Source organism: Metopolophium dirhodum, chromosome 7 (genome assembly GCF_019925205.1).
Source record: "Metopolophium dirhodum isolate CAU chromosome 7, ASM1992520v1, whole genome shotgun sequence".
Classification (NCBI taxonomy): domain Eukaryota; kingdom Metazoa; phylum Arthropoda; class Insecta; order Hemiptera; family Aphididae; genus Metopolophium; species Metopolophium dirhodum.
Window position 1 is genome coordinate 8873050 of NC_083566.1, and position 12171 is coordinate 8885220.

Genomic DNA, 12171 nt, shown 5'->3' on the forward strand with positions numbered 1-12171 from the left:
ATATTTCTATTTTTCTTAATATTATGGTTTTAATGCTTTCGAATCACCATTTATTATGATAAATTACAACACTTAGAAAGTTTGATAATCTGAATATAATGAGCTTGTAACGTTTGAAATAGAAGTATAACAACTTTTATTACCTATATTAAACTATTTTTATACAAATTGCATGAATTATTGTTTAAAATTAATTATTTTATTTAAGTATGTTTTTCTGTTATTAATTTTTTACAAGCATTTTTATAATAATCGTGATTTTTTTTTTATCGTGTAAAATTTATATGGCGGTGTTAATTATTTGTATAGTATTTTTAATGTTGATAGCGCATTACTTAAAAGTCTAAGATACAAAAATTGTATTATCATTTTAGATTCTGAGCGAAGCGATGAATGTATTGATTTTACAATGATGTGTACTTTGGGAGGTCAAAAGTAAAAATTCCCTGTAGTTTTCAAAAGCGACATGAAAAACAAAAGAAAAATTAAGGAAAAACAGAAATTTTTACGCAAAATCTGTTTTAGAGAAAATTTTGGTTTTTGGTGTAACTCTAAAACAAATGACCGTAGGTACATGACATTTTGACTGAATGTTTATATTAGTATTTTCTATACACGATAAAATTTTGAAAATAATTTGACTCTTTTTGAGCTGTTTACGGACGTTGTAAGTTTTCAATTTTTTTAGTTTTTTTTTCTATAAATATCAATAAAATGTTATTTGTTGGGTAGAAAAACGTGAAAATTTTATGTAAGTCTCCTGATATATTGTTACAATAGTAGTTGAAAAATATTGAAAATACATAGGCACAATTTTTTTTTATAAGCATTTAATGTTCAAATTTTGACAAAATTTATCAAATTTAAAATGTAATAATTATTTTGTAGTTAAAAAATGTATAAAATGTTTAAATGTTATAGCTAAGGATTGAAAATTTAAAACAAGGTTCCACGTAAATAGGTTATATATAAATTACTTTATTCGTCTTAATATCATCAAATATATTAGTAATATCATAGGCTGACTGACCGTTTTCGCTCAGAATCGTTTTTCTTATACAATGATATTATATCATTGAATTCAAATTTAACACCATCCATTACAGTGACCCACTTGTAACTTACTGTACAGCAGAGTGACATCCACTTGCCCACCTTTTTAACCTTGTAAATCATATATAAAATTATAGTTTTTGAGTTGTTTATATTACAACATTATGACTAGACTATGCTTTATGTATGAAGTATTGACTTATTTAAAGACTAAACTGGGATAATTAATCACTAAAAAATAATTATCATGCAACTTCGTTGATAGGCATGATAACCATTTCACAGAGTATTACTTATCTAAAAGTTGTTTTAATAATATTATCGTATTTTTAAGTAACTATAACAATACAAGGTATATCGACTTTCTATGTAACATAAATCTATAAAAGTCAGTTTAAGATGTCATCTTATGAGAAAAGAGAAGAACCTGCAATGTGTCAAGCCTATGGAGAACTTCTTACAGTCAAGTACCTCCTTGTCTACTGTCAAAACCATATAGAAATCAGAAAAAGCCTACAAATGTCTGACAATCTCTTCGAAGCCCTTAGTCCTATCCTAGACAACACTAACAAAATCATTACATATCTATAACTTATTGATATGTACACCTAAGAAAACCATTGTATTATTTATTTGTAACTATTATATTTTTGTTTGTTGCAAACTAATAACCTAGTAATTGATGGTGTACCATTATCGATTAGTTTGTGCTCATACAGCTGTGTATGATATTGAATAAACTAAGCAAATATCGGAGTAAAAGCTTATAAATTAATCAAATTAAAAACTTTAAATAGAGGATTTAAAAATAAGTACTACCAACAAATGGTTTATTGAATATAAACACCTATATTAATTAATTGGAAAGCCAGTAGTCCTAGTTCAATATAATACGCTTTTTTTAATCATATCTACAGGGAGGCCATTATTATTATTGGTCATAATACATTTCATTAAATTAACTGCACTAAAATATCCATACAACATTTCAAATTGGGATTACCAACTTTCCAATTAATTAACATAGGTATCCACTCCATATAGAGTTACCAGACATCCGGACACTGGTATTTAACAAAACTTACATAATTGTGGTGAGGATAATGGTTTTAGATAACATGATTTTAATGTACCGTTGTAATACAATTTAATTGAGCTTTTCGTCTTTCTGACAAGAGAAGTACAATAGTTAATACAATCGGAAATTACAATTTATTGTATATACATAGTTAATAAATTAAAATATAACAGTACTTTTTGGTCGAAGTATTGGTCGGAAAACGCTAAATCTATTGACACAGGTGTATCATAGTAACTTTGTAAATCCCTTATTGCAGAAATGTAAGTGACAATTTCCCTACGAGACCGCTTCAGTCTATGGCACTGCATGACGAAAACATATGCAATTCGATGCACATTCCTCTGCGTTTGGATATTATATAAACCACGTACTGAGCGAAGGTATTCGACATGGTGACCATTATTGGTTTCTTGTGTAATCAGTTTGGTCCTAGTGGTGATCAGTAGTGACAGCGCTTCGGCTTTTGGCTAGAATCCGTTTGGCAATGTATGACGTAGTGGCCACAGCTACGATCACCGCGACAGCTACGTCTAGCAAACACCGTTCGTACCACCAGTCTTGATTGGCCGGCTTAAGCATCAGGTGGGCTCGATGCCTGGCAACGTATTCGACCCAATACACAGCTTTTTCCAGCGGGTCCCGATCACGGTCCCGGTAGAGTGTCGACAACCTTTTCGCGTTCCTCGCATACCTGCAAAAGTAAAAAAAAAATAATGAACGATAATAGTATCGTGCAATGTTCCGTTCAAAAACATTTTATATCCTGAGAAGTCATATTCTCATAAAAAACATGTTTTGTAATATTTTCACTATAAAATTGTTAAAAAATGAGTAAGCGACAAATCTCTGACTACAGAGTACATATTATTAAAATAAATTACTTAAATGGTAGAAATTAACAAGCGCGTGTGATAGATTTGTTGTTAATAATATACTTACGGTTTTATTAGCCCAGTAAGCTAGATGGGGGATCAATCTAAGCATACAGTTTATCAAAGGTTCACATTGTTTTAGGGATTTCAGTTACGCCATCGTTTGATCGCTTAATTTAATATTACAATTTACGACGGATATTAGTATTTAGCTCGACTTCGATTTTATAGTGAGACTCAACCATGGGATCTAGTACCTAATGACTAAAATAATTGTGGCAAAGACTATCTAAAATGAGTGATTGTACACATGTACTATATGTAAGTTAAGAACCGTACTGGATCACGACCAGTTTTCAGACGGTGGCAATCAGACAACACCCGTCCATCTACCCACCGAGTCTACATGCTATTCGGTCTATAATATTATTAAGCCTGTTGTGAAGTAAAGTTGCGACCCTGTGCACAAGTCAACCGCTGAGTACAGCTCTTAATTTTGATTAGTTCGTTTAAAATTTCAAACAGGTATACGAAGAAGTCTGCCTATTTTATTTGATTAACTGTTTAAGTAACTTAACTAAAATCATGTTTGGTATATATGGTAAGAATATATCAATTAATATTATCAAACGAAATCATGAATTTTGAGAAAGATATAAATACTTTTTATTAGATTTTTATAATATCCAAATAAATATATAAATATATTATGGAGAATGGACATTTATTTGATCAGATTTCTTATGTGAGAAATTTGTGCAAATAAATGTCTGCACATAATCAATTTTAGAATAACCACGGCCGCTACGTTTTTTCATATTCAATTACACTGTAATAGTATTATTTAAAGTCACCAGGTAGTGTTTAACGTATCGGTTTGTGACTAAAATTTCGACAATACCCGTTAAGATTGTTCGTGACTAAAATAACTGCGTTCGAGTTAATTTAATATTTTTACTACCTACTGAGTACTATATATATGCATTACGAGAAAAGTTTTTGTAAGAATTCTTCTAAATTAGATTTGTGAGTTTTGGGAGAAGGCGATTACGGGGGGGGGGGGGGGGGAGGGGAGAGGAGGAGGAGAGGATGCTAAAAGTATGGGTTGGTATTGTGTGTACGTGTGGACGACAATGCGTAACGCCAACAACGATACAAAGAAACAGAAACGTATCGTCTCCACGTCCGGCGTTGACGTTTTAATAATAGCGTTAATAATAATGATTATAGTATAATACGAACAATAAGATGTGTGTTCACCCGCCTATCATATCCACACCACGGTAGAGTGAAATACAGTCCTCAGTACAAAGATAATATAACAATAATAATAAACCACACATTGCAATTGTATCCAACTAGTATAAGTAGGTATATGTGAAAGATAGAAATGTGAACCATGTGTACCGGACTTATCTACCTAGATGTCATCATCTATATAATAAATACCTAGCTACCACAGTACCATATAAATAAACATGATACGGAGCCATACTGTCAGTCCGGATACGCGGTAGGATCTCAAAGTGCAAGAAGTATGTCGAAGCTCATTCCACAGTTTTTTGCTTACTAAGAAAACTATAGTATAAAGATTCAGTTTAGAAATCATTAAATCAAGTATGGAAATAATAGTTGTTATGCTAGGTACTTTATGTCCAACGTATATTATTTATTATATTAAGTTTTTCACATTATAACGACGCCGGGAAACTTATCCGGTGCACTTAATCGACACTATTACAAATAGTTTGCGCGAAATCCATTGTATAACATTTATACTATGTTATATAATTATTATAAAAGCTGGTATCGATGTTGGTGTTAGTAAAACTATTTGTATGACCCTATATAAGTTAACGTGCAATTTTCGCCTCAGTATTTCAGTTTGGAATTAAATCTGCTATATTGTTATTTAGTCCGTCAACGCGAATGTCTTGAAAAATAATCGAATAGTTTAAGATGAACACTATAACATTATAATATTATGTTGCATTGTATCTTTATGTGTAATATACAATATTAATTTTAATTTTTAATTTGTAATTATATTTATTTTATCCACTTATTTATAGTTATAACTTAAGTCACGATAATATGCAACTATGCAAGTAATAGTTACTCTAGGTTAGATAAGACGTGTATTCGTCATTCGATTATTATGTAACAGTTATTTTATATGGATACCTAGGTACTGCTATACTCACTTATCGTCATCGAGTACGGCGGATATCGTGTCACCGGCGACCTGTTCGTCGATCTGATCGAGTTGCAATTGCAGACCGCAATTGTTTTGGACGATAAAGTTCATGTTTGAAAACTGGTCGGCGAACATGGGTATTCCGACGATGGGCACGCCCGAGTAAAGAGCGTCCAGTATTCCCATAAGACCGCCGTGCGATATAAACAATTTGACGTTCGGGTGATCTAGAATACGATAAAAATAATGAATAAGACGGTCAGTAACGCGTGTTGCAGGTCCGTGATCGACCAGTTAATAATGCATAATAATATTATTGATGTTATTCATAAAATTTTGGTCACACGGCGTTCTAGATAGGCTATTTAGCTACACCGGTGTCATGAACACACAATCGAATGCTGAACGATTGTATATTTTATTATTTATTATTTATTATTGTATAATTAATAATATTATTATTTACACATAAACAGCATACGGTGCAAGCGAAGATGACAATTTATTATTATTTTTATAATATTGTGATCCAAGTAAAATAATATTTACAATAATATTATGATGTTAATGTGTTATAATATTAAATTGTGGTCTTCGACTTTATTGAAACGATGTTAGTTACAAATATTTATTTATTTATGTAAGACCCACGTGTATTATATTAAAACTCATTGTGTCATTCTAAACTAATAGCATCGTTGTATTCTAGAATTCTGGAGGATGTTATAATGATATTATATTAGGTACTAAAATATCAGTAATTTGTCCTATTTAAGTAATTTTTGCATGAATTAAGTTATTACCAATGCAGGTAAATCAGACTAAATTGTATTTATATAATATAAGTCTATAAGTCTACAGTCAGGGATGATGATTTTTTTTCTTAAATTACCAAGAAAGTTTTTTTTAATAAATCATGATATTAAGAATTGTTGGTGAATTACTTGAACTAAAGAAAATAAATACAAAAGTATTTTTTCTTTTTAAACATTAATAAGTATTGAGTTTAATTATTACATTACGCATTGCAAATAATTTATTGTATACCAAAAAATATAAAAAAGGTATTACCTGTATTCTTTTTGATTTCGTTATAATGTAATAGTAATATTTCTTTATTATGGAGTAATTGAATGAAGAAAAATTATGAAAAAATTCTAGAAATGATTGAAAATGCATTTATTTACATTAAAAAAAATAAGGTAACTACACTGTATTTCGTCATTGAGTAAGTCAGTGTAATGGACGTTAAAATAATTTATTCAATGGTAATTATTATTTATTGCATAGGTACGAAAAACGATTCTGAACGGAGACGATATGTCAACCTCTGTTTCTAAGGATATTTCATAATTTATTTATATTACTATTGGAAATGTATTGGAGTAATTTTTATACTATATATCACATACATTATGTATATAACGATTACTCAAATAATATTTATTATAAAATATTATTATTGCTATAATTTATAAGTCAATACCAAGTAACATAGAATGGCGTGAATAGATTAATGATAAAAATAACTTAAAATTAGTCTTAAATATTTTAAAAATTTTATTCTGTATGGGAAATATTAGTATGTATATTATAATAATATAAATTATAAATAACTATAGAGCAGTATTTACAGAAAAATAAAAATTAAAGAATTCAAAACTTTTAAATAAACTTTAAGGTTTAAAAATACATTTTTAGTTATGTATAGAATACAAAAATTGTTTAAGTAACAAAGTTACGAAGGTCTAACGTTAATAATCATTACTGAATAATAAATAAGATCTATACAAGTTAATATTAAATTAAATGTTTGTCTGTTAAAACTTCTGTAGTGAAAACTCGAGAAACTTAATTAAGTTGTTATACAAATTAAAAAGAATTTAAAAAAAAATCATACAAGTTAAAAAGTATAATAATAATAATTATAACTGGTATTATTACCTATTAACAACGGAAATTAAGTTGTAACCGATTGTAGTTTTTGGGTATTAATCCGAATAATAATATTATCATAAAAAAAACCATTATTTTCAGTCGTTACTACTTTAACCATAATAATTATACGCCATCATTATTACACAGATATCCGAAATGTTTCATGAGAACCTCGATTAACTAGTTTTTCTTGCAAAGTTGCGTTACTTCTGAGTTATGTGTATAATGTATATTATCATACTAATAGTCGTTAATTAAATACGTGTGTAAAAATAACACAAATCACAAAATAAATTTAATTTCTGGTCGCGTCATTACAATTCATGAACAACACGAGATGTAGCTCAATATTTAATAAACGTAAAGAAAAGTGGCAATAGTCACGATTTCTTTATCATACGAAACATCACGAAAAAGATAAAACAACAGTCATTGTATCACAGAAACGCATATTAATAATATAATATAACAATAACCATATACGAATATGTTTTCACAACGAGTAAATATTACTTTCGATCGTGCTCGTTTTTGCCCACATCTTTCCGTTTTGGTATACAACGCGTAATCCTTGTTTGAACATTTATTAACGGAAATATAGAGACATGTATATTGTATAATGTATACATAGATATAATACAAGCATAAATGTCAAACTTCCATTAAATCGTATTTCGAAACCAACGCCCGCGAAAGATTACTAATTAAATAAAAGAACAGATAATGTCTAGTATTTTAGTATATAAATAATTGTCGCAATCATCAAACTGGAATATCGGAAGATGATGACTAAGGCTAGAGTTTTCCAGTCAATAGTTCTTTCTCTATTTGTGATAGAAATGTTTCATCTATACGGATATTCGTTTCATATAATTCTGGTTTGAAACAATTCAAGATTGTTTTGCGTTTAGATTCAGAGTGGAAGAATGTATTGATTTTACAGTGATATTTGTTTTTTTTGTGCCTGGAGACACTTTTTCCAGTAGAAAAAATGCTCTGATCATCAACTTCAATGGAGAAAATTTCTTGGAGAAAATTGAATTTAGTGAGTATTTTTAGGGGGTCAAAATTTGAATCTCTCAGTGCTTTTTAAAATATTCGGGAAAAACTAAAAATAAAATACTAATATTATTCAACGTTTCCTATTAAATAAACGTTTTGATATTTATTATTTTTTTTGTATTTTGAGTTGAATTTAATGGATATCAGAATGTAATTTATTGATAACATGTTACATTATATTCTTAATTTTTTATAATATAATTTTATATTACAATACCTATTATTATTTGGGCGTTGTATTATTTAAATCGATTAAAAAAACTTTTTTTTCTTATCTAAATGTTATAATATTGTAGCTTGGGATGTTATTTGTGTGTTTTTAAATGGTAGATTTCATAATATATATTATATACTTCCATAATTTATATTTCTGTAAATTAAATAATAGATTAGAAATGAAATACAAATTTGTCATTATTTTATAATTTTTACTTTCTGTTTTTATTTAAGTCATGTTTAATGCTAACATAGATTGAATTTTGTGCACACAGTTTTGTGTTAAATTGTAATATTTGAAGAAGTAAATTGTTCAGATAAGAAAATACTTATTAGGTATTATCTAATATGGTATTACCGTTAATCATGTCATAATTAATTATATTCATATTTGTTTATAACTCTTGCATTTTTTATTTATTTTGGATTATTTAATCATTGCTGATAACTGCCATTATTAATAAAAACAATCGTATTATATTTATTATATATACAACATATTATTTTAATCTAACTGTTAATTAACTGAACATTAATTTATAGGTGATCGAAATGACTTATGTTTAGTCTTTTCCTAAGAAATTATAATGGTGTTATTATAAGTTAATGATAAGTACAAATGCTATGCTGCAATTTATACAATGTGATGATTATCAGGTTTATATAGTCATAAGCGCTTATAATATTATATATTATACAATATCGACTGTCTGATTAGAATAATCAATATTAATATTAAATCGTTAATATTTATAATTCACGAATTGGTTGGATGGTATATGAATAATTTAAAAAACTACGTTTGTGCATGACAACTGTGTGCATGTCAGGGAAAATCGTCCGTTGGATTTACAGTGTTTAATATTTTCATAAATAATATAATTGCTTTTAATAGACATTCAAAATCATAAATTACACTTCAATTTTATTTTTAGTTTTTAGATCGTGTTTTAAATTGACATGTAAGCAAAATAAAATATTTACTTTCAAAACGATAAACGTAAATATATTGTACCTGTATAATAGGTATCCATTATTATTTTATACTAATCGACGCCATTGTTATAATAATGTAAATAATGTAATACCAGCAGGGGTTTTATTCATTTTCAAATGTACCAACGTTATTCTACATTGAGATTATTTCTAGTAGTCATGCGTTTGTTGTTTGTATATAATATATTATACTATACATGCATTTACTTGAAATAATTTATGTTGGTAGAAAGTTAGCTTATTAACCATACCGAATAGTCTGCATATAATAGCGCATTGATATTAAGCCACAATTGCGTCAAACGAAGTAGGTATAGATCTGTTCAATTGAATCGTATATATATTCACAATGTTTGTGTTTCGTATACAAACTAATGATCAGCAGTTACGTTAATTCATTCGGCAATCAGAGTGTTTCGGAGTAGAGTGGACTGTATAAAAATTTTAAACTATGGATAGTAAAACGAAATTTGGTAGAAGTGGTCAGTAATGTTGAATGGCAAAATGCACTGTCGCACAGATGGTTATACGCGGTAGGTTATACATTTATATTTCCAGCTACAATAATAATAATAGCAACTAAATATTTAGCTATAAATAGATAAACATTAAATGTTTAGTGGCCATTGTAATACTATAATGGTGGTACGATATATTGGCGAGGAGTGGTTCCGAGTTAGAATAAGCTGTGAGTGGTCAAAGTTGGGGATCGAATAGTTAACAAAAAGCTACTGAATATTGAGTAACCTATCATTCACATAAATGCTAATAGTTGTGAATAATAACAATGATAATTATAATAAAATACACATTGCAACAGCAACTAATGTGCACGTATAAATGTATAATAATTGTATGAAGGTAGGAAGGTAAACGTATCCTATATTATATTTTAAGTGAACGTTGAACCTCTTAATTGTTAGTGCAAAAAACACCTGCAAAAAACGGTGATTACCCCTTCTATAATGCATTAGAGAAAAAAAAAACACAAGTTAAATAATTTAAAGAAAAATACATTTTGTAGATAGCGAAAACTAATTTTTTCAAAATAATATATAGCAAAAAAGTTAAAGCTGTTTAAAAAAGAATAAAAAAAATGGAACTTTTGTACTATTCTTTTTCGATTTAATGTGTTTTAGCTCTAATATTGCATTAAAAGCAGTAATAGCCGATCTGGGTCAACATGCCTTAATTAATTTTCTACGTAATTTTGTTATCACGCGACAACCATCATGGGAAATGATATATAGGGCCACCTATACAATTGTGAAATACTTTGAACTGTTATTCAAATATTTCAATATTCAAATTTTTATTTCATTAAAATTGCATATATTAAAACCTTCAAAGAAAGGCGAATGAACACCAGGCTCTTTTAAAGTGCCTTCCATTCGTGTCTTCGATACGTATCTTTGTATTGTGCGATTCAATCGAATATAGAATATTCGCCACCATTTCTATGCCACCATTATAGTAGGATCCATATATTTTATCATTTATTATTTAAAACATTAATGTTGTTTTAATAATCGTTTACTCACTGAGTACATCAAACTGAGGCATCCAAGGAACGAACATGACATTTTCTGGCCGGACTTCCGGCGGTGGTGGGTCGTCCTCCCATTTCCACAATACCCTGTAGCCGTCCAGTCGGCCGAACACCCGGAGCATGGCCAGCGACTGGGTGGCTGGTATGGACGAGCCTTTCACTATGGAGCCCATCGAAAAGTAAATGACACCTCGTTGGGCCTCGGTCACGTACCGTTCTAAGACCTGTGTACAGAGATGCGCTTGTACATGAGAGGGTATTGGTCATTGATATTATATGGGTGATGTAATGTTCTAATAATATTGTTGATTGTAAACTGCACTTATATTGACATAGAACAGAAAAACAAATTGATTCGATGTTTATTGTGCATTCTGTATAATAAAGTATATATAGTATATATAGTATTATATACCGTAAAACAAATTTTGTGTATTAAAAAGCTTTAGAAGCTAATGCCTTAAAAATTGAAAACAATACAGATAGAGTCGTTTTAGAGTAACAAGGATATTCAATAGAACTCCACTCTAACATCCTGCCACTCCAGACACTGAGTGTGCATTTCTTCTATATGCTCAACTATGAGTCAACGTCACTGCAGTGAAGAATACAAACAACTCAAGAGGGGGGAGGGCGATGGGATAAAATATTTACAATAATGTGCATAAGCTTAATTTAAGATGTACCTTCAGTTTAGTTGATTTAAATAATAGACATATTATTGTGAGAAAATATTATTTTTAGAAAGAGAGGAGGGGTAAATATGTTTGGGGTTGTTTAGCAAGACAAATCGGTATGAATGAGCCGATATCGTTTTCGGGTGGCTAGTAGAATAATTTTTGTCGACGTTTCAGATTTATCGTCGGTCAAAAATCATTGAGCTGGAAAAATGAACAGATAGTATAGATGGCTGTTCGAGTATTTTAGGTGGTATAAATCTCATTTAAATAGCCGCGTTACGCACCAACCACGGTATGCCGTATGCGAATGGAAAACAATACATCAACGCACATATATAATATGTATACAGTTATTCAAGTGGCCGATACATAATACATACACGATGGCCGATGGACAAAAGGACGAACGAAAAGATAAAATGTTCTAATGACGGCGCAGGAGAGTAAATGTCGCAGGTGCAATTAAAAGTGAAAAATAACAACGGGGTTTTGATGAAAAAAAGAAATAACAACAAAAAATACGACTC

At 29.4% G+C, this 12171-nt stretch overlaps 2 protein-coding genes across 3 annotated transcripts in view; one reads left to right on the forward strand and one right to left on the reverse strand.

Moving 5' to 3' along the window:
• Positions 1-12171, forward strand: part of LOC132949634 (gamma-aminobutyric acid type B receptor subunit 2) — a 297294-nt gene that overhangs the window by 10368 nt on the left and 274755 nt on the right. The window lies entirely within an intron of this gene.
• LOC132949635 (UDP-glycosyltransferase UGT5-like) overlaps positions 2157-12171 on the reverse strand; it is a 36865-nt gene continuing 26850 nt past the window's right edge. The window contains exons 5-7 of the mRNA XM_061020618.1: positions 10957-11188; positions 5211-5430; positions 2157-2825 (exon numbers count right to left, since the gene is read on the reverse strand). Coding sequence (XP_060876601.1) covers positions 2564-2825; positions 5211-5430; positions 10957-11188 — 714 coding nt within the window. The 3' untranslated portion in view covers positions 2157-2563. The remainder of the gene's footprint in view (positions 2826-5210; positions 5431-10956; positions 11189-12171) is intronic.